This window comes from Passer domesticus, chromosome 20 (genome assembly GCF_036417665.1).
Source record: "Passer domesticus isolate bPasDom1 chromosome 20, bPasDom1.hap1, whole genome shotgun sequence".
NCBI lineage: Eukaryota > Metazoa > Chordata > Aves > Passeriformes > Passeridae > Passer > Passer domesticus.
This window is the reverse complement of record NC_087493.1, coordinates 1,540,258-1,561,202: the sequence shown is the minus strand read 5'-3', so window position 1 is coordinate 1,561,202 and position 20,945 is coordinate 1,540,258. Positions and strand designations below refer to the sequence as shown.

The window sequence follows — 20,945 nt, the reverse complement described above, 5'->3', positions numbered from 1 at the left end:
GGGCAGCGGTCGCGGCGGAGCCGCATCCCGCGGAGGGCGGGCGCAGCCGGGCTGGCCCCGCGCCACGCGGAGGAGGAGCAGCAGATCCCCGGAGCACGTTAAAGAGCGAGGCCGAGCGCGGCGGGGAGGAAGCGAACGGGCTCCGTGAAGGCAACGGAGCGGCGGCCGCAGAGCGCCCGCCCCGGCCGGACCCGAGTTCCCGGCGGCGGCTCGGCCGGGCCCGGCGGTGCGTGCGGGATCGGGGCCGGGCGGCCGCGCCCGCAGCCCCGCACCATGCCCGCCGCGCTGCCCAGCCTGCTGGCCTGGCTGGCGGTGCTGCTGCTCGGCAGGGCCCGCCCGGCCGACGCCTGCAGCTGCTCGCCCATCCACCCGCAACAGGCCTTCTGCAACGCCGACGTAGGTGAGCGCCGCGGGGAACCCCGCCCCGAGCCCCCCGAGCCCCCGCCCGCGCCAACTTCCCGGCGGGGGAAGGAGCGGAAAGTTGGCGCGGGGCGGGCGGGGAGCGGGCAGAGCCCCCCGACCCCCGGCACCTGCCCGCGGCGCCCGCCCGGCCGGGGGTGTGTCGGCGGGTGCGGATGCGCGGCCGGGCGCGGTCCGTCCGTGCGGGCTGTGCCCGTCCCGCCCCGCCCCGCACCTCCTCCCAGCGTCTCGGGGGGCTCCCGCGCCCGGCCCTGCTCCCGGGGGCGCCTCCGCCGCTGCGAGCGGCGACCGGAGCGCCCGGGTCCCCACTGACCGCCCCCCGGTGAATGACACGGGTGGGCCCGGCCTCCCCCGACTCTGGCGACACCGCGAGGTACGTGGCAGCGCGGGGCTGGGGCCCGGGGGCCACCGGGACCTTCTGAGTGCGGCCACGGCACCGGTCCGGAGCCCGGAGGAGCCCCTGTCCCCGGCAGCTGCCGCCACGGCTCGGTCACCCCTGTCTGCACCTTATTTCCAGGCATTTCCTTTCCCCCGTCCCACTTTGTTCGGCTTGGATGCTGCTGAAAGGGGGGGCTTGGCAGCGCCGGGATCTGGATTCCTCTTTCTATGAATAATGCCCTTATTAAATTTTAACATATGAACTGAACAGGCCGGCCCCAGTTCCCGGCGCTTTCCTTCGCGGGCCCGTTCCCAGGCTCAGCTGGAGAGGTAACATTCCCAAACACTGAGGCAGCCCCAACCTCTGGATGGCCCTGCCCTGTCCCCTGCTCCAGATCCGGGATGCTCCTCACAGGCGTCCCTTCCAGACCCCGCTCCCAGCGTCTTTCCTCCGTGACGGCAACTCCCACAGTACTTGGCTGCTGCCTCGGGTGCCCTGGCTCACCACGAGGCGTGCTGGGGACAGGGAGGTTTTGAGACAAAATGGAGCACTGGGTTTCTGTAGTTGCTGCTGGAGCTGGTGTCCCTGGCCCACAGGATGCCCTGTGCCTGCTCGGGCAGTGCGGCTGCAGCTTCCCATCACGCTGCTGTCAGGATCAGCTTTCGGGGCACTCGTGACTCACTGCCCGTCGTGGGGTGCCGGCTCAGCCCTGACTCAGCTGCTGAGTCACTGTCTGTCTTGGCGGCCCTGGCTGTCTGCACCGTCCCCTGGGAGGGCACTGCCTCGCTGAGCTTTGCTCTGCAGCCGCCCCGCTGCCCTCAGCAGGTGCCCATCCTGCCAGGCAGCGTCCTCCCAGCCACGCTGCCGGCAGCGCTGGCACCTTCTGGCTCCCAGCCCAAGCCTCTTGTGCAGCTCATCTGTATCAAATGTGCTTCGTGTGGGCCTAAGTGAAAACAGTGCTGGGCTTGGGGACAGCGGGGCACAACCTGGGATGATCTTGTGTGCCCTGGCCTTTTGCTGCTTATCTTCCCCGGGACACTCTCTGGAGTTGGGATGTTTCTCAGCCACTTCCATCCCAGCAGGTGTGTGGAGCTCAGGGAGAACCTGGGCCCCAGTGCTGCTGGGACCTTTCCCAGCTGCTGAGGGACCTGTATCCAGGCTGGGCCCTTGACAGAAATGTGGTGCTGTGGGGATGGCTGATGTCCTGCACTGCTGGGTAGGTGCACCCAAGGCGAAGGGACCCCAAGGCTCATGCTCAACCCTCAGTAGGGGTATCAGGCTGAGCACAGTGTGTGTCCTGGCCCTGGGGCCTGGGATCTCCTCTCCATGGCGTGGGCAGTGCCTAACACATCCCCATGGCCCCTCTGGCCTTGCACCTGCCCCTGTGCAGGGACTGGAGCAGCCACAGCCCAGAGCTGCGCTTCCAGGTGGTGCAAGGGGAGGCAGATGCAGTTCTGCATTGGGTGGGGGGATGCCTGAGGGGCTGGGGGTCATGGAGGGGCTGGGGTTGTGTCACTGGGGCTGGTGACTTAGAACCTGCCAGCCTGTGCTTGCATGTCCTGGCTGATGAGATGAGCAGGGCTTTTCTGCAGGGCCCAAGGGCTTGGGGCTGCCCCATCCACCATCCCTGACTGGGGCTGTGCCCAGGCTCTGCTGGGCTGCTCTGCTGCAGGAGATGCTCAGCTGCCCAGTGGTGCCACAGCAGGACACCCGGCTCCTGCTGCAGCTCCATGTGGGGTGTGAGGGGGTGATGCTGAGCCCTTCTAGGCAAAGCCGTGGCTGTGCCCCTGCGAGGCAGCAGGCGGTGGCTGGGGCAGGGGGGAGCAGGGCTCGGTGCAGCCTGGGCCGGGGGCAGCTGGGACGGGCAGCTGGATTGCACTGATCCCACTCGTCCCAGGGCTCGGTGCCCCGGGACGGGCACGGTGAGAAGTGTGGGGCTGCCAGCAGGGACCGGGCAGAGGAGGGGCTTTGCGGGGGAGTGGTGCGAGCTATCCCCGCGGGGGTGCAGCTGCCTGCAAACGCCGCCGAGCCTGGCGGTGCCGGTGCCCTTGCCCGGTGCCGGTGCCCGGTGCCGCCCTGCCGAGCGCGGCAGCCGAGCCCTCCGGTGCGGCTGGCGCAGAGGGGCCGTGGGCTGACGCGGGGGCTGCCGCTGATTGGGCTCCATCCCGCTCCCGTCAGCGGCCGGAATGACGCAGGCGGCCACGGCAGCGCTCAGCCCGTGGCTCCCGCGCAGGGCGGCGGGCGAGCGGGACCTGCCGCCCCGCGGGCACTGCTGGGCACCAGGAGTCTCCGTGGCCTCCTCTTCCCCCGCGCTGCCCTGCCCAGCCCTGCACGCCTGCAGCCTCAGCATCCTCACACCGCCGTGCCGGGCGGGGTGCCCGCCGCTGCGGCCGCGGGCGGGCACGGGGTGCCAGCAGGCACCTGGAGGTGGCTGTGGCCCTTGCGCCGGGCAGGGCGGGTGCAGGAATCCCTCCCAGCGTGGTTAGCTATCTCCCCAGCTCTGCCGGCCTCAAGCAGGGCTAGAGTGACTGCGGGGCTGCCGTTGCCGAAGGGTCAGGTGCCTGGGCCGGCAGTGCCAGGCAGGCAGTGGGCAGCGCTGGCACTGGCAGCCAGCCCCTCTGCTGCCAGCAGCACTGGAGAAGGGAGCTTTGTTCTCTGGGCATCCAGCCCAGCAGTGGCCCCTGCTGTCCGTGGGTACTGGCTCTTCCTGGGCAGCTGTGGGTGCATGTGGGCAGGGTGGCTTGCTGGGGTTTGGGGTGGCAGAGCAGGGGAAAGGACAGCCATTCTGCAAGGCTTGGGCCAGAAGGGGGGTCCCATGGCCAAGGGTCCTTGTACTGCCCCTCTTCCCATGGGGCACAGGCGAGCACAGTGGTGCCCTGAGGTGGGGTAGCCCCACATGGGGCCAGGGAGGACAAACCCCAGCACTAGCAAGCCCAGAGAGACAACCTGGTTGTTTTGTGGAATTGGATGACTGTATTTGTCCCCAACTGATGCTGGTGGCAGAGGGGCAGTAAGGGGACATGCTAACCTTGCAGGGTCTCTCTGTCCCTGGAGGGTCCAGGGTCCTCACTATGGGGAGGCCACAGTGGCAGCCCTGGGGACCTGCACAGGAGATGTCACCAGTGGGGATCCCACTCTGCCAGGGGACCCTCTGCTCCCACAGAGCAGCACCCTCTTGCTTGGCCTGCCTGGGGAAGGAGCATTTCCAGCATTTCCCTGGTCCAACTTGGAAAGCCAGTGACAACTGTGTGCTGTACCTGCCATGCCCTGCAGGAGCCAGAGAGCCTTGGCTCATTTCTCAGAGGGTCTGGGCTCCCTGGCTGGTGGTTGCCCATGTCAGCAGCAGGAGTGGTGGGTGACAGGGCCAGTGGGGGCATTGGCACTTGGGGAGGTCTGACTACTGGTTCTTGGGCACCCAGGGGTTGCCTGCATCCCTAACCCAGCCTCCTTGCCCAGGCTCTCCTCAGGGCTCCCTCCACTGCCCTGGTTCCTGGCGGGCGTGGAGCAGCTTGGCTGCGCTGCGGGGTCTTGGCGGGGAAAGCACAGCGCAGTCGTCCCCTCCACAAAGCTGCACTGTTCTGAACAAATCCACCCAGAATCGGGCTGCATTTTTGTCAAGTGATTCATCAGCACGTGAATGGAAAAGGCTGGAGCCCACTGAACCAGCAACCATTCCCCGCACGGGAGCCGGCACTAGCTGCACCCGAGTTACACTGGTGGCGCGCAGGGCTCGGCTCACGGAGACGCGGTGGCCGTGGGCGAGGGGTGGCCTGTGTCTGTGGTGATCCCAGCACACTGCTGACACAGGAGTGGGTGCTGTCCCCAGGCAGGGCTGAGGCCCAGCCCTTCCCAAGGGATGGGAGCAGCTGGGAAAGCCCCCAGTGCAGCCATTGCTTCCCCCAGCCCCGCACACAAGTGCTGCCTGTGACTAGGGATGGCCACTTTGGGAAACCTCTTCCCTGGTCCCTGCTCATGTTGGTGCCACGGTCACCCTCCCAGAGTAAAAACTCTGTTGGCACTTGCTGGTGCCCACACGGGGCCGTGCCTCTCTGACCTTCAGCTTAAATAGCCTGCTTGCATGCCCCCACAGCCCGTGGTATTTATAGAGTGTGGTCAGATTCCCTCTCTGGCCATGCCAGCTGAGAGAAGCTCCTCTGTGCCAGGCAGTGGGTGACCTCTGCATGTCCCTGGCTGCTCCCAGCCCAGCACCCTTCAGTGGGGACATGAACGAGGATGAACTCTGTGAAAGTGCCCAGCTCTCTGTTCCCTGCCCCACAGTGCTCGGGGGGCTGGCAGGGCAGGGAGAAGCCCTGCAGGGTGGGGAGGTGCCCTTCCCTTGGACAGGGGTACCCCCTGGCAGAGCAGGGAGCCCTGCCAGCCACTGCCCTGCAGCCAGGCCCCTTCCATCCTCTGAGTGCTGAGTAGGAGCTCTAGCTTTGGCACTGCCACTCTCCCCTTCACCATCAGCATCCCTGGTACTGCCTTGGAGCTTCCGTCCCTGCACTGGTGGAGGGAGCCAGGCACAACTGGGGGCTGCAGGTCCCAGGCAGGGACCCAGGCACCGTGCCCAGCATGAGCCAGCCCAATGTCCCAGCCGGTGAGTAAGGTTGAGCTGGCTGCCCGCCCTGGCCCTGCAGGTCACTGCCACGTGCCGAGCCCTCACATGCCGGACCGCTCATCCTGGGCTGTGGCAGCAGCATGACCGCAGGGACCCTGCCACAGCAGAGCTGTCCCCTGGCTCACCGTGCCATGGCCTCACCAGCCCTGGGGCCAGGCGATCCTGTTGTGAACATTCCTTATCACCCGCCTTGAGGCTGCTGCTGCAATGCTGCTGGCCACTGTCCTGCACGTGCCAGAGCCCCATCCCTCTGGGGACAGCGGGTGACAGCCGGCTCTGGGGGCAGCCAGGCAGTGGGGTCTGCTGTGGGCAGTAGTCCCCTGTGAAGGTGGGAGACCCTGTGAGGTGCAGGGACTGGTCACGCACTTACCTCACCTCTCCCTTCCAGTGATCCGAGCCAAGGCCGTCTCTGCAAAGGAGGTGGATTCGGGGAATGATATATACGGGAATCCAATCAAACGCATTCAGTATGAAATCAAGCAGATCAAGGTAACGGGGCACATCGGGTCAGGAGGCTGGGACCGTGGGGTGGCCCCTTCACCAGCCACTCACACCTGCCTCTGCTCCCCAGATGTTCAAGGGCCCCGACCAGGACATAGAGTTCATCTACACGGCTCCATCCACTGCCGTGTGCGGCCGGCTGCTGGACACCGGCGGGAAGAAGGAGTATCTCATTGCAGGTGAGCACTGCGGGGAGGGCTCTTGGGGGCAGCGGGACAGTGCCTGATGTGTGTCTGCTCCCTGGGCACATTCTCCCCTTGCCCCTCCTGCTCCAGCCACCAGCCCTTGGGTAACCCACTGGCTGTGTCCTGGCTGTGCTTGGCAGCCCCGAGCCATGGAGGGGGCAGCTGGGGACAAGCCTCTGCTCCCCAGAGTCACCAGGGACAGGGCACAGTGAGGGGCCCCAGGCACCACGAGCTCTCAAGGCCCTGGGCAACCCCCTTGAATGGTCTGACTGGCCTCTCCCCAGGCAAGTCAGAGGGCAATGGCAAGATGCACATCACGCTCTGTGACTTGGTGTCCACCTGGGACTCGCTGACCCCAACCCAGAAGAAGAGCCTAAACCAGCGGTACCAGATGGGCTGTGAGTGCAAGGTGAGCAACCAGGCTGCCTCCCACATGCCCCATGCCCCACACCAGGGAGGGTCTGCAGCCCCCAGGCAGGGGTGGGCTCCACAGTGAGATGCTCTTCCCTATCCTTCATGGGTGATGCTGGGCAGGGACACAGCACGTGGCTGGGCAAACAGGAAGGGCAGCCCTGCCTCTGTCTTCCTCCAGCTGGGAACCAAGGCCAGCCCTGGGACTGGCAACCAGGGGTTCCCCAGTCCTCTGCATTGGGGTTGCATCCCCACCATGCCCCACAGGGCAGGGTCAGCCTGGCATCCCTGTCCAGAGCTGGGGGGTGGACAAAGCAGAGCATGCTGCTTCCCCCTGGCCCAGTGTCCCCTTGGCTTGGTGGGTGACAGTCTCTGTTACGCACAGATCTCGCGCTGCCTCTCCATCCCCTGCTTCGTCTCCTCCTCGGATGAGTGTCTGTGGACAGACTGGGCGATGGAGAAGAACAACGTGGATGGGCGGCAGGCGAAGCACTACGCCTGCATCAAGAGGAGCGACGGCTCATGCGCCTGGTACCGCGGCATGGCCCCCCCCAAGCAAGAGTTTCTCGACATCGAGGACCCCTAAGCCAAACGAGCGCATTCCAGTAGCCAGTAGAAAAAACCTGCGAGATGTTAGACTGGTCCACGCTGATATCAAATCCTGGAGACAGCATGAAAATCCACTCGGCTGCAGGGGGCCCCGGTGGCTGCCACCCGTGTGGGGGCCAGGGCCAGGTACCTGCTCTGTTGCAGGCTCCTGGCAGCCTGCAGCTGCACTGGGCATCCTTCGCTCGTGGCAGGGCTGAGCAGGGTGTGGGCACCTCCCTGCCAGGGTCACAATCCCCCAGCCATGCTTGGCTCTGGCAGCTGTGAAGGAATCAAGCCCTTGTGAGTGGTGGGAGCTGCCCTGGCTGCGTAGCAGGTCTACCAGTGCCCCGCTGTGGGAGCCTCCCCCACAGCTCCAGATGCACAGCCCTCCCCACCGCAGCACCTGGCAACCCTGCTGTACCCCTCCCCCCACCAGGTACCTCTCCCTTCGGGGTGCCAGAAGGGTACCCCTCTGGGCAGGGGCTCTGGGGGGCTTTACCATGGGGCACAACCCCCAGCAAGGGGCTCCGGGCCTTTCACAGGGCCAGATGACTCCTGCACAGGTGCCTTGTCCCAGAAGGCTGGAGGGGCATGTTAGCATATTTGGGGTGACGCCTGACATGCACCCGTGCACTGTTGCCTCTCTCTCCACATGGTCCTCTCTCCGGTGATCTCTGTTCCCCTGCAACCTCCTACAGATCCTTCTGCAGATGCCACCATTGACAGGCTCGACCTGGAACCCTTGGCAGGGCACCAGGGTCCGCAGCTCTGGCTGCATGGGCACAGGGTGTCCATCATCGCCTCGTGCAGATCTGGGCCATGCCGTGGCCCTCAGCACCACTGCAGCCAGGCAAGCTCCCTTCTCTGCAGTGTCAGGAGTGGAGCCTGGAACTGGCAGCAGGGCAGCTGCAGGAAAACCTGTCCCCTCCGGTGACCCCTCACACCCCTGGGCCCTGAGTTCTCTGAGCCATCCCCATGCCACAGCGATGCTGGCGTGTGCCGCAGAGCTGGCACGGCACTGGCACGTGCACCCGTGGCTTTGGGAGTGTGCCGGGAATGCTCCCTGCAGCCCTGTGCCGGTGGGGTTTTCATGCTGTGCATCCCTGTAAGGTTTGAGATGTCGTACTGGACCAGTCTGGGCAATTTCAACATATTAAAGAGAAAAATTAAAAAGAAAGAAAAAGAAAAAAAAAACCCAACCTTTACTCAGTCCCGACCGCGCATCCCGGGCGCTCTGTATGGCTGTACCCGTTGTGCTCCTGTCGCTGCTGCTCCTCTGTTTTTGACTTCAATATCGCCACTTGTTTTGCCGCCGGCTCTGTCGTCCCTGTGCCGTGATTTCCGTCTCCTCGTCCGGCGCTGGAGCCGCTCCCGTACCCGCAGAGGGTCTGTGCCGGGAGCTCCAGGGCAAAGGGGAAGAGGGGACCGCTGCTCCGGTTCGGCCCTGGGGGCGCTCGGCCGGGACCCCCTCCGGACCCAACCGGACCCCCCGCCCCTGCACAGCAGCGGAGAGAAGCGAACCCCGCGGGGCCGCCGGAGGGAAGGGAACGAGACAGGGAGGGCAAGAGGGAAGGGCCCACCTTGGATGCGGGCGGCAGCGCCGAGGGCGGGAAAGGGCAGGATCCGACGGCACCGGGAGCGGCACCGGGCGGGGCCATTTCTCAGGGGGCTCGGGCGGGGCCGCGGTACCGCATGGTGGCCGGACCGCGTGGAAATGTCCCCCGGTGGGACCGTCCGCTGTGGGCGCGGCGTTGCCGGCCGCCTTTGCCGGAGCAGCCGCGTCCTGCCTCCGCCCGCGCCGGGGCTCGCAGCGGGCGGGCGGAGCTCGTGTCTCCGTTGGCTGTTTCGAGCGAGGGGCGGAGCGGCCGCGGCTCCGCGCTGCGCCGAGCCAGGCGGAGCGGAGCCGCCCCGCGGGGCCGGCGCGGAAGCAGTTCGTGGCGGCGGCGAGCGAGTGGCGGTGTGGCGACACGTGCGTGCGGCGGGACCCGGATGGTGAGCGCTGCCGGGGCCGGGCGGGACGGGCCCGGGGACGCCGGGGCCTGCGCCCCCGTCCCGCCGCGCTCCTCCGCCCTGCCGGCGGGGCCGCCCGTGGGGAGCGGAGCGCCGGGACCGGCCGGGCCGCAGATGGCGGCGGCCGGGCCGAGACCGCGCGGTGGAGGCGCTCGGGGTCGCGGGTAGCGGCGGAGGGTTTGCGGTGCCCGCGGGACGCGCCGCGGGGGCCGTGGCGGCGGCCGGCTGCTCTGAGAGCCGGAGCGCAGCGGGAGAGGCCTCGCCGGGCCGCTGCCCCCCGCTCAGCCAACCTTTCCGCCCTCTCTGCAGCCGCGGCCGCCGGGCCCGCCGAGCCGGCCGCCCACGGCGATGATCGCGGAGAAGCTGCGGGAGGCGCTGGAGCCGGGGCGGCGGGAGGCGGCGGCGGAGCTGGGCCGGCCGCTGGCCGCCGCCGCCCGCTCCGTGCTGCAGCAGCGCATCGAGTTCGTGCCCGCCCGCCGCGGCCTGGCCGGGCAGCTGGGGCACCTGCGGGACAAGTACGAGCACATCGGCGCCGAGGCCATTGGCCGCCCCCTCGGCATCACCGGCAGCCTTCCGGAGCGGCCGCAGAACCCCCCGGGTGAGTGGAGAGGGTGAAGGGACACCCCGCGCTCCTGCCCACGGCTGACTCTCTGCTCCCCTCAGGACAGAGCCATGCCCCGCCGAGGGCCGCGGGTGACGGGATCCCCGCGCCGCAGAAGGTGCTCTTCCCAGCCCAGAGCCTCTCCATGAAGTGGGAGCGGGTCCACCGTGTGGGCGCCGGGCTGAGTAACCTGGGGAACACCTGCTTCCTGAACTCGGCGCTGCAGTGCCTGACGTACACGCCACCCCTCACCAACTACCTGCTCTCCCGGGAGCACGGACGCACTTGTGAGTGGGGACCCCGGTTCAGGGGGCCGGGAGGGACGAGCAGCGCCTGACTGTCCTGCTCACAGTGCTGTGCTCAGCACCTCTGCCTGGCTCTGGTGAGAGCGTGCAGATATCAGGATGCTCCTTCCCTGCCCTGCCTGTTTTTCTGTCAAGAGGCTGTTCCTGGATCCTACTCACTTTTCCTGGCCATAGCAGTGTTCCCATGCTTGGCATCTTTGTCTCTGCTGGGTGTAGCCAGGACTAAGATGGACCCAATGGGGCCTACTGGCTTCTTGGGGGTCCTGAATAGCCCCTGACTGCGGGGAGTGCGGAAGAGCAGCGTGGCAGGTGCTGCTGTGAGCTGTCACCACAGGGAGCACACAGGCCTTGCATCCCCATCCATAGGAATGCTGGCAGGATCTGTCCCTCAGGGCCAAGTTATGGGATGGTCCAGTGCATACCTGGGACCTGTTTTCTATCAGTGTGAACGCTGTCTCATGTGGGCTGCTGCCCTGGCTGGTCCTGTGATGGGCTGTGCCGGTTGGGATGGCACAGGCTGGTCCCCATGTCCCGTAGCTTCGAGCTCATAGGGAAAACTGAGCTGTATTGGACCAGAGATCGCCTGTCCTGCCTCCATCTCTCCTGGGTTTGTCCCCAACGTCATGTCGTCTCTCCTGCTCCAGGTGCCCACGGAAGCTTCTGCATGATGTGCACTATGCAGAACCACACGATTCAGGCTTTTGCCAACAGCGGCAATGCAATAAAGCCACTCTCCATCATCCGAGACCTCAAGAGTAAGGAGGGCTGCCCCCCCATGACTAATGTGGGAGCAGAGCTATTGGGATTGGGGCATGTTTTGGCAAACAGCTCCACTGAGATGACTCATGGAGCCTCGGAGTGCCTGGAAACTTCTTGGGCTGCCAGGGGCTTCCTCTGTGACAGAGTCTGATGTGTGGTTTGGGTTGAGGGGACTCAAGCCCCAGAGTCCTTGCCCCAGGGAAGGCAGGGAGGGATGGCATCTGTTGCAGCACGTGCTGAGTCCTCCCTCTCTTGCAGAGATTTCCCATAACTTGCGCTTCGGCAGGCAGGAGGATGCACACGAGTTCCTGCGCTACACCATCGATGCCATGCAGAAGGCCTGCCTGAATGGCTACACCAAGTATGTGGGGCCTGATGGCCCATCAGTGTTCTTTGCTGTTCCCTTGCTGGTCCCCTGCACTCACGGGAGTGGACTGTGGAGTGAACATGTGCCCCAGGTCAGCCTTATTGTGGGGAGGTTCTGACTCCAGGGGCCTCGGGTGTGGGGTCCAGCTCTCTGCCCCTCAGAGACAGGGCTCTGGGCTGTTGTTCACCTTCTGCTGACTCCTCCACCTCAGCATAGCTGCAGTCCTGCCCCCAAATCCCGAGGCTGCTACAGGCTGGGATCACATCCCACTTGCCGAGGGATACAGGCCTACTTGCTAGCTCAGCCCCACCTCTGTGGCTGTGTAAGGGCAGCTTCCCCCAGGCCCTTTGTCCTGGGAAGCTCTGCCTCTGCTCTGAGCTCCAACCAGGAGCTTCTGCATCCTTGAGAGGAAGGTGTGTATTGGAGCCTGGTGTCACCCTTCAGCTGGGACCCAGGGAGAGCAGTCTGGCAGGGGCTGTGACTTCCCTGGGGCTCCACAGCCCGGCCACTGGCCAGAACACAGAGGGGGGCTGTCCTGAGCAGTCCAGCAGGGCTGGCTGCTGCAGTGTGAGATCTGTGCTGCTGTCTCTGTGTAGGTTGGATCGCCAGACCCAGGCTACAACTCTGGTTCACCAGATCTTCGGTGGTTACCTGCGGTCCCGTGGTGAGTACCAGCAGTCTGGGCCTGGACCTGGGCAGTAAAACCCTTTGGGAAAATGGCTTACATGTTTGACTTAACAGAGCTGCAGTTGGTCAGTCCTGCAGCACTTGTGGGTCATGACCCCTGGTGTGGCAATGGGAAAAGCCACTGCCTGGGGGGCCCAAGCTGTGGGTCCCCAGCTCAGTGCCATCAGCAAAAGGAGCCATGTTCCCAGCTGTCTGAAGACAGCTGCTTCCCCAGCACAGAGTGGATGTGCCAGCCCTCCTCCCTGTGAGGCTGTCAATCCCAGTGCTGACATCCCAGAGCTGGACTGGGGGGACACTGCAGCTGTCTGTGCCCTGCTGGGGTGTGGTTGGTGCTGGTGTTGTGCCAGGGTGTGCCCATGGCTCTTCTTTTTGCAGTGAAATGCTTGGAGTGCAAGACTGTGTCAGATACCTATGACCCTTACTTGGACGTGACACTGGAGGTCGAGGTACTGCTGCAGGGTTGGGATGGGGGTCTCTGCTCTTCAGGGGGGTGTTCCTGCTCTGAGGCTCCTTAACCTGCAGACAGGTACTGGCAGGAGGGAAGCAGCTCCTGCTGTTGCTCCTCCTTCCCTGTCTCAGTGCCTGTGGTCTGAACATGAGCTGTGACCCCTCTGTGCAGGCTGGCAGTGCTGTGGGGCAGAGCAGCCACCATGCCGTGCCAGGGCCAGGCTCAGGACTCTTGGGCAGCCTGCAGCCCTGTGCTGTGTGCTCTCTCCTGGGGCCAGCACCTCTGCAGGGAGTGGGGCTGTGCCGTGGGCAGGCCCCACCTGCACTGACCTCCACCCTGTCCTTGCAGCGAGCCGCAAACATCGTGCGAGCCTTGGAGCTGTTTGTGAAGCCAGAGCAGCTGGGTGGGGACAACGCTTACAGGTGCAGCATGTGAGTGTGAACATAGGGGCTTAACGGGGTCCATGGGTGTGATGTGGGAAGGCTGCCACAATGTGGGAGGGCTTCTGTGCCTGCTGCATGGCTAAGCCGTGAGGTACAGGGCCATGGAAGCCTGTGATGAAGACTGCTGCTCCTCAGCTTCCTTGTCTTCAAAGGCATGGCCGTGGAGAGATGTCTGGAGCAGTGCCTGGTGCCAGCAGCACCATTCCCATGGGGTTTGCCATTGCTGTGTGGCCAGGGCAGGCAGCCATGGATTTTGGAACAGCTTGAATAGCTTGAGCTTTCCTGGGCAGGTGCAGGAAGAAAGTGGCGGCCAGCAAACGTTTCACCATCCATCGAGCCTCCAACGTTCTCACGATTTCACTGAAACGCTTTGGCAGTTGTGGCTCTTCAGGTGGAAGGAAAATCACCAAGGTGAGTGCTCAGTGATGCACAGCCAGAGCTGTGTCCTGGCCCAAGGTCCTGCCCCCAGCAGGGTGGGAGGTGGTCCTGGTGCAGTCCTGAGGCCATTCCCCCGTGGGGGAAGTTGGGTTCATCCTGGTATCTTCCTCGCCAGTCTCTGCCTGGGGAGAGCATGTCCCCTCCCTCGAGAGATGGGACTCATAGCACAGCAGAACTACTCTTGTTCTGGCAAGAAAGCCATGGCAGCTCCTGAGACATCTTCTTTCCACAGGACGTGGGCTACCCTGAGTTCTTGGACATCCGGCCTTACATGTCCGAGCCCAAGGGCGATCCCATCACATATGGACTCTACGCAGTGCTGGTGCACTCTGGGTACAGCTGCAACGCAGGGCACTACTTCTGCTACGTGAAGGTGAGCCTGGGATGCTCCCTTGGGACCCTGTCTGGGCTGGGGCCTGGTAGGTGCTTGTGGGTCCCTTCAGGGTGCAGAAAGGAAGGTGCTTGGTAGGGTGGATGGTGTGGAGCACTGGACATGGGGCACAGACTGTGGTCAGCTGCAGGAAACATGAAGGTCTGCCCTGACAGAGCTCTCTGGTCTGCCCTTGGGCCATGTGTGGGTTTTGGGGAGAGGAGCTCTGATGATGAGTGCTGTTCCTGCTGCTCTGCAGGCCAGGAGGCTCCCTGGCCAGAGCCTGACCCTGTTCTCAGACACAGCCTGACCTGCTCCATGTTCTGCTTCCACAGGCCAGCAACGGGCAGTGGTATCGAATGAATGACCATGAGGTCCACCCCAGCAACATCAAGGTGGTTCTCAACCAGCAGGCCTATGTGCTGTTCTACCTGAGGTAAGAGAGCACCCGGTGCCTCCTGGTGCCCTACCCCCACCAAGCAGCCCCAAGGCCCCTGGGTGTGTGCTGGCCCAGAGTGGGGGTGGCAGGGAGTGGTCCAGCCCCGTGTCATGGTTAGCTGTAGCACCTCACCTCCTCCAGCCTCTGGCTCCCCTTCCTCGTGTGCCTGATGTGCTTTGCCTTCCCCAGGCTGGGCAGCCCCAGGAAGAGCTCAGCAGGGCCCATGGCCACGGCTGCCTTCAGCCCACCCAGCTGCACTGCCAGTGACTCCAAGTCAATGAAGAAACCTGCGATTAACGGGACCCTGTGTGTGCCACCGATGGGCCTGGTGAGTCCTGAAGGTTGGTGCTCCCAGGAGCTGCTCCTCCACAAGCCCTGGGGGCTGCAGCCAGGCCGGGAGGTGGATGAGTGGGAAAGTGTTGTGCAGGAGGAGAGATCCTGATCCTGCTGAACCTAGGGATCCTGGCTGGGCACTATCACTGTGTCTGTGGCTCCTTGAGTTTCCTCACTGAACTTCTCTCTTTCTCCATGTCTAGAAAGAAGACAAGCTGCTGGGGAAGGGACAGCCAGGTCCAGGTGATGTTGGAGTCCCTGTTGCCCGCAGCTCTTCTGGGATGGGCTCAAAGCTGACAAATGGAGTTGCTCTGTCAAAGCTACCCTTTCAGACCCCATCATCCAAACTGCCCCACAGAGCCACCCACGAGGCCACACTGCTGGGCAGTGACAAAGTCCAGAGGCCCAAGAAGCCACAGACACCTGGCATGCCCAGAACAGGCTTCCATGCCGCCAGCACCATGTGCAGGGCCAAAGCAGGGCTGCCCCCACAGGGCTCAGACAGTGAGAAGCCACCTACCTCATCCAAGCTGCTGAAGTCCAGCCAGGAGCCCAGTGGCTGTGGGGCGATGGCCGGGACCCTGAAGAATTCCTGGGGCAGCACAGTGGGGCAGCTGGCCAAGGAGACCCACAGGGCCAAGAGCAATTCCAGCAGCTTCTGCACCTCTCAGGGAAGGGACTCTGGCACCCACCTCCCTGCTGGCCCTGACACCAAGCTGGCTGTCCCTAAAGACTGTGACCTGGCTGCCCTCAAAAGCTCCGGGACAGCCCCTGTGAAACCCTCCCTGCTGGAGTGGGGCAGCACCATGGCACCACTGCTGGCCAGGAAACCAGAGCTCTCAGCCAAAAAGGTGAGTGAGCTTCTGCCCAGAGACTCCAGCTGAACACCTTATGCCTTCTGAACAGGTTGTGCAGGGCTCCTGCCAGGCTCCTGCTGACCAGGGGTGGGTGGGGAGAGCCCCCCAGCTCCTAACCCAGGGCTGTGCTGGCTGCTCTCCCCCCTCTCTGGGTCGGGGTATGGGAGCAGGCCTTGCTGTTGTCCACATCCCTGAGTGATGCAGGGGTTGCCTGGGACAGAGGGGTGACTGTGCCAGTCCCAGTGGGGGGGGCCTTGGCACCTTCTTGGTGTCACCTGTCCCCTGGGGCCAGTGGCAGGAGGTGATGCCACAACAGGAAGGTGGGGGGTGCCTCCTCCACAGGCAGTGAGTGGGCTCAGGAGGGTGCACTGGGGTTCCAGGTCTTTAAATTTCTTTCCTTCCTTTTTTCCTTTGTTCTTCTAACTGAACACACTTCTGATTCTCCCACCCCCCACTTGCCTGCCCCTGTCTGTGTCTGTTCTCCCCTTTTTCTCTTGGCTCCCCTTTTTCTCTTGGCTCATGAAGACCTTGGTGTTAGGCTGCCAAGTTTTTATTTATGTCAATAACTGCAGGGCAAACCCTCTCAGAAGATGAGCGTGAGTGACCACCAAGCACAATCCCAGCCCTCAGCCGCCACCCATCCTGACTCCACTCCTAGGCCTCTGGGCAAGTCCAGGTAAGCAGTGCCATTGCTCCCAGGCTCCCACATGGCAGGCAGGCCAGTGACAGCCTTGGGTGCTCCATGGAGTATCTGTGGGGCCTTGCAGCCAGCTTTTCTGTTCTCTGGGGCTGGCAGGGCTTGCTCCAGGTATGAGAAGAGCTGACTTCAGCACAGAGTGGGAGGGAGCTTTGCAGGCCCTGACCCTGTACTAATGTCCCATAGGATCAGGAGGCACCAGCCTGGTCTAGATCTTGCTCTGGGTGTCCCTTGTAGCCTTCTCCACCAGCAGGTGCTGCAGCAGCACCCACTCTTTCCTGGTCTGCTGTGGGACCTGTGAGTGCTTCCAGAGCAGCATCTGATTCCCATTTTATGGACAAGATGGCAGCAGTTGGGTGTTGTGTTTCTGCACCTCAGGGGAGGGAGGAAGAGAGGGGCTTCCAGGCTTTCAGATCAGCCTCTTTTCCTGTCCCTCAGCCTGTCCTCTTCTGCTCTTGACCTTCCCAATCCTGAAAAGCCTGCCTTCAGCTTCGTGCTCAACTTGCCTGCTCAGCACCCAGCCTCCCTGCTGACCCATGGTTCCACTGCCCACACTTCACACCACCTTCTTTCTGGCAGCAGGGACGCGGGGTCTGGCCAGGAGGAGCCAGAGGGTTCCTTCAAAAAGAAGCGTCGGAAGAGGAAACATCGTAGCACAGACAGGAGCCCGGGTGCTGTGGCTGTGAAGGACGTGGGTGAGGTCTCCAGTCCTCCCAAGAAGGAGAGAATTGTTTCTCCAGAGAGCTTCAAGGACAAAGACTCCAGGCTCCCCAAGAAGGAGGGCATTGCCCCTCAGAAGGACTTCATTGATAAAGACTCCAGGCCCCTCAAGAAGAAAATTGCCTCTCCAGGCGACTTTGTGTCTGTCATGGGGAAGGAGGTGGCACACAAGGGTCTCAGCCATGGTCTGGTCTGTCAGGACATGAAGAGTGGGCCCAAGCAACATGTGCCAGAGCCCAGTATTGGCCTGGGCATGGAGCCAGCTTCACCTCTCAAGAGGAAGAAGAAGAAAAAGAAGAACAGGAGCAAAGACAGGCCCTTGAAGATAGAAGAATGCAGCTCTGGGATGCTGTCTTCAGACAGGTGAGGGACAAGGGGCATGTGAGAGCCTGAGGTCAGGCTCCCTGAGTCAGGGGCTTCTCATCTTTGTGCAGCAGGGATGCCCCTCAGCATGCCTCCAGCTGAAGCCCCTGATGGCTGTGGGTGGGTTCACCTCTCCATGGGTGCAGTCTGGGTGTCTCTGTGCCTTGTTGCTCTGTGGGCAGCTCAGACTCACCTGCTCTGGTCTGGCTGGTGTGAGCTGACCCTACTGCCTTCCCCAGCTCCAGGACAACTGAGGCAGAGCCCTGTGGGACACATCAGAGTGTGGAGGCTGGAGAGCACAAGCACCGTAAACGCAAGTGGATGGAAAGCCTCAGCAGCCTGGCTGCCAACACTGTCCCCACTGCCAGCACCCCAGGTGTGACCCTGTGCCCTCTCTGGTGCCTGGCAGGGTCAGGCCAGTGGCTTGCCTGCCCAGGAGCCCCCTTGGAGCACTGCTGTGCAATCCCCAGTGCTTGCTGGTCCCACAGCTGCCTGGCAGTGCCTGTGTCCTGCCCCCTGGCTGCCTGCTGCTCCTGGGGGACAGCCCTGGAGGAGGAAGTGGGGACAGGCCCCTTGACTGACCCCCAGGATAGGCACTTGTGTGCCCAGACACCCTCAGCCATGAGGACCTTGTCTGTCCAAATGGTGTTTCCTGGGATGAGATCACTTTGGAGAGGGAGGGGACATGGTAGCTTCCCTTGCTCCCCCTGGCTCATCCTCACCTGCCTCTTTCTGCAGTGGCAGCACATCCCAGTGACAACCAGACTGGGGATGAGAGACCCTCCCTGGCTGCCCTGAGCCCTGTGGCCAGCAGTTGGGCTGGCCACAGCCAGGAGTCCAGCGTGGTGGGCAAGCTGCTCCAGAATTCCTTGGACAAGGCTTATGGCAAAGAAGGTAATCCTGGCTCACCTGGGTGGGCAAACAGCTGTGCAGCCCCCTGCCCTAAGGCCTGGGTGGGGGCAGAGCCTCCCCAGCTCTGCAGGGCCAGATCTCCCCCACACCAGTGCAGACAGGGGGTGCTCCTGGGAGCAGGCAGGTGCACCCGGGCACGGGGCTGGCACAGGGTGGGCAGCAAGGGGCTCCAGCCTCGCGCCTGGGGTGGGGCCAGGTGCAAGGGGATGTCAGCCCAGTCCTTCTGAATTCACTGCTCTGCAGTCTTGACCTGGCAGGGTGAGATTTCAGCCGTGAGCCAGGATGCCATTCGGGACACAGCGCTGGCCCAAAGCAAGACCGTCATTGATGAGTGGGACCAGGAGTTTGACAAAGGAAAGGTGGGTGCTGGGCTGGGGCAGGTGGGAGGAGGCTGGGGCCGCTGCACTCTGACCTGAGCGCTCTCCTACCTCTGCACAGGTAAAGAAAATGAAGAAGATGAAGCAGGAGCGGAGGAGAGACTCAAATCCATTCCAGAAGTTGCAGAACAAGCGCAACTTCTGGTTGATGTCACATCCTGCCAAGATGGCCAGCCTGGGCCACAGGCTCTCAGGTGAGTGAGCCAGGGGGCACAGCGAGCCTGGGGGTGGGGGGATGGCAGCCTGGCGGGGGCTGACACTGCTCTTTGCCTCGCAGGTTGAGAGCTGCATCCCTGACTGCTCAGGGAGCAGTCCCGGGTCGAGGACTGAGGGCAGCGCTGTCCTGGGAGCTGTCGGTGGAGCACGCTCAGAGGGGAGGGAATACAGCCGCAGCCCTGGGGTTGTGCCTTTTCCTTCCGGGAGCTGCTTTCCAGCTGCAGAGGAGCCTGCCCACTCTGCCTTGCCTCCAGCCTGCCTCGGCCAGGCTCCTCGTCAGCTTCTCTGTGCCTCTTCCCCTCTTGCCCCAGCCCGCACCTGCGGGGGCTCCTGGCAAGTGCCTCAAATCCATCCCTGATGCTCCATGCTGCCGTGCCTCCCCTTCCCAGCGTTAGCGACCCTCACTCCATGACCCCGTCCATCCCCTGCACGAGCTGCATGGAAAGCCTCCCCCGGCCCCGTGTCGGCCCGGCCCCGCGCTGGCGCGGGGGCACCGGGGGGGATCCCTGCGGGGCCGCAGCGCCGCCGCCGGGGCGACGGGCAGTGAAGGATGGAGCTGAATAAATCCCGGTCTTTGTCACTCGGCCGTGGTCGGCTGCGATCGCGAGGGGTGAGCGGCGGGAGGGGGCACCGGGACGGGGATGGATCACCGGGACATGGGTGGGGGGCACCGGGACGGGGGTGGATCACCGGGACATGGGTGGGGGGCAGCGGGACGGGGGTGGATCACCGGGACATGGGTGGGGGGCAGCGGGACGGGGGGTGGACCACCGGGACATGGGTGGGGGGCACCGGGACATGGGTGGGGGCACCGGGACGGGGGTGGATCACCGGGCCATGGGTGGGGGGCACCGGGACGGGGGTGGATCACCGGGACATGGACGGGGGCACCGGGACATGGGTGGGGGGCACCGGGACGGGGGGGGATCACCGGGCCATGGGTGGGGGGCACCGGGCCATGGGTGGGGGCACCGGGACGGGGGTGGATCACCGGGACATGGGTGGGGGGCACCGGGACCGGAGAATCCCCGGGACTGCTGGCAGGGGGCGGGGCCGGCGAGGCTCCGCCCCGCCCGGGTCACGTGCTGCCGGCCGTGGCGGCTGCGGCGCGCTCGTCACGCGGGCGGGGCCGGAGCGGCGGCGGCGGGATGGAGGAGGAGGAGGGCGGCGGCTGCGGTCAGTGCGGGCCGGGGGCGGGCGGGGGGCTCTGGGACACCTACCTGGCCCGGGACGAGGCGCCGGGGTAGTCCGTAGTCCCCGCTGGGCGGCGGCGACTCTCCCGGGCAGGGCGCGTTTGGGCCGGGCCGCTCCCAGGTGCAGGACCGGGGGCGATGGCACCGGGACGGGCGGGGATTCGGCGGCGGCGGGACCTGCGCCCGCAAGTGGCAGAGCGGCCTTGGCGGCATCGTGCGGGCGGCGGCGGAGGGAGCGCCGGGCGGAGCTGGCACCGGGTGCCCGCCGGCAGCGCCGCCCTGCCGGGGCCCGCGGAGCTCCGTGGCCCGCTGCCCGCACGCCTGCCGTCGGCCGCTCGCAAATTGTCCCGGTGCTCCCACGGCACTGCCGAGTCCCGGCCCGCAGAGCTCGGGGCAGGTTGGCCTCGATGGCGCCCGCTGAATGTCACAACCCCCCGGATCGGGAGCTCCCGGCATGTGGCCGGACCCGCTGCCAGGGCCGGCCACGGTGGCTCCGGGGTGCAGGGTCTCCCCTCTCATGCCCGTGCATTCTCCTCCCGCTTCCCTTGCCCTCCGTGCCCGCGGAGCGTTCCTTCCTCCCGGTGCTGAGGGCCGGGACTGGGCAGGGAGACTCTGCCTGTGCTGGTCTCTCCCAGGCAGGTTCCCGTGTGTCGGCAGGTGGTTTTCCTTGGCAGGGCCTTGCTGAGGGGAGGCTGGGGTCCGGGTGAGATGTGGGGCCATGGCCCCGGTGCTGGTGACCATTCTTCCTGGGAGCAGCTGGTGCCAGCCAAGTGCCGCTGCCGGCAGTGCTGGTTCAGGGGCCGGTTTCCTGCCCAGCTGTGCGACGAGGCCGATTAGGAGCTGCAGTTCCACCCCAGCAGTGACAGTGCTGGGCTGCGAGGACTTCACTGTGTAAGATAAGGAAGGTGCCCGCGGCTGCGGCCTGGCTCGGGTGTTGTCAGATACAGCCCATTAGCGGGAGAGCGCTGTGGGGAGTGGTCCTGCCGGCAGCCTCTCGGTGCTTCCCGGAATCACCTGGAAGACATCCCGGGTCATCTCAGCATTAGAAATGTCCCGCTCATCCTGCCGCGGGGGACGCAGGGAGTGCACAGCCGCCTCCAACCCACTGTTCCTGTGCTGGAGGCAGCACAGCCCACAGCTGCTCTGAAGCCCTTAAGCTGAGTTGGTTTAGCCAAGGACATTCTGCGGAGGCTGTAGCCTGGTGGGAGCCGACGGGGAGTCTCTTTCTGGTGGGATTGTGCTGACGCCAGTGTCTGCCCCATGGCTCACGGCCTCTTCAGCCGTCTGCCTCGGCAGAGAGCAAATCCC

The 20,945-nt window shown here is 64.6% G+C and overlaps 2 protein-coding genes across 5 annotated transcripts; both read left to right on the top strand.

Moving 5' to 3' along the window:
- Positions 1-53: 53 nt before the first annotated feature.
- Positions 54-8,418, top strand: TIMP2 (TIMP metallopeptidase inhibitor 2). Its single transcript, XM_064395471.1, has 5 exons — positions 54-400; positions 5,806-5,906; positions 5,989-6,097; positions 6,388-6,512; positions 6,900-8,418. The coding sequence occupies exons 1-5, from the start codon at positions 274-276 to the stop codon at positions 7,098-7,100; spliced, it is 663 nt and encodes a 220-aa protein (XP_064251541.1). The 5' UTR covers positions 54-273; the 3' UTR covers positions 7,101-8,418.
- Positions 8,419-8,950: 532 nt separating this feature from the next.
- Positions 8,951-19,024, top strand: USP36 (ubiquitin specific peptidase 36). Of its 4 annotated transcripts, none has more exons than XM_064395449.1 (20): positions 8,951-9,094; positions 9,422-9,710; positions 9,776-10,000; positions 10,663-10,773; positions 11,036-11,138; positions 11,741-11,808; positions 12,207-12,277; positions 12,628-12,710; positions 13,013-13,133; positions 13,393-13,533; positions 13,866-13,966; positions 14,159-14,297; positions 14,506-15,153; positions 15,732-15,835; positions 16,439-16,939; positions 17,179-17,315; positions 17,678-17,833; positions 18,095-18,210; positions 18,290-18,422; positions 18,506-19,024. In XM_064395449.1, the coding sequence occupies exons 1-20, from the start codon at positions 9,092-9,094 to the stop codon at positions 18,508-18,510; spliced, it is 3,255 nt and encodes a 1,084-aa protein (XP_064251519.1). In that variant the 5' UTR covers positions 8,951-9,091; the 3' UTR covers positions 18,511-19,024. The 4 variants fall into 4 exon arrangements, with proteins under 4 accessions (XP_064251519.1, XP_064251518.1, XP_064251517.1 ...); XM_064395448.1 differs by having other exon boundaries at positions 16,436-16,939; XM_064395447.1 differs by having other exon boundaries at positions 16,295-16,939.
- The last annotated feature ends 1,921 nt before the right edge of the window (positions 19,025-20,945 follow it).

What these genes read in the sequence shown, in the direction of transcription:
- USP36 (XM_064395447.1), top strand. An exon ending in AACGCTTACAGGTGCAGCAT is followed by an intron (nt 12,711 to 13,012) that starts GTGAGTGTGAAC and finishes TTTCCTGGGCAG; the next exon opens with GTGCAGGAAGAAAGTGGCGG. An exon ending in GTGGAAGGAAAATCACCAAG is followed by an intron (nt 13,134 to 13,392) that starts GTGAGTGCTCAG and finishes TTCTTTCCACAG; the next exon opens with GACGTGGGCTACCCTGAGTT.
- TIMP2 (XM_064395471.1), top strand. Translation starts at nt 274, where the DNA reads ATGCCCGCCGCGCTGCCCAGCCTGCTGGCCTGGCTGGCGGTGCTGCTG. An exon ending in CTTCTGCAACGCCGACGTAG is followed by an intron (nt 401 to 5,805) that starts GTGAGCGCCGCG and finishes TCTCCCTTCCAG; the next exon opens with TGATCCGAGCCAAGGCCGTC. An exon ending in ATGAAATCAAGCAGATCAAG is followed by an intron (nt 5,907 to 5,988) that starts GTAACGGGGCAC and finishes TCTGCTCCCCAG; the next exon opens with ATGTTCAAGGGCCCCGACCA.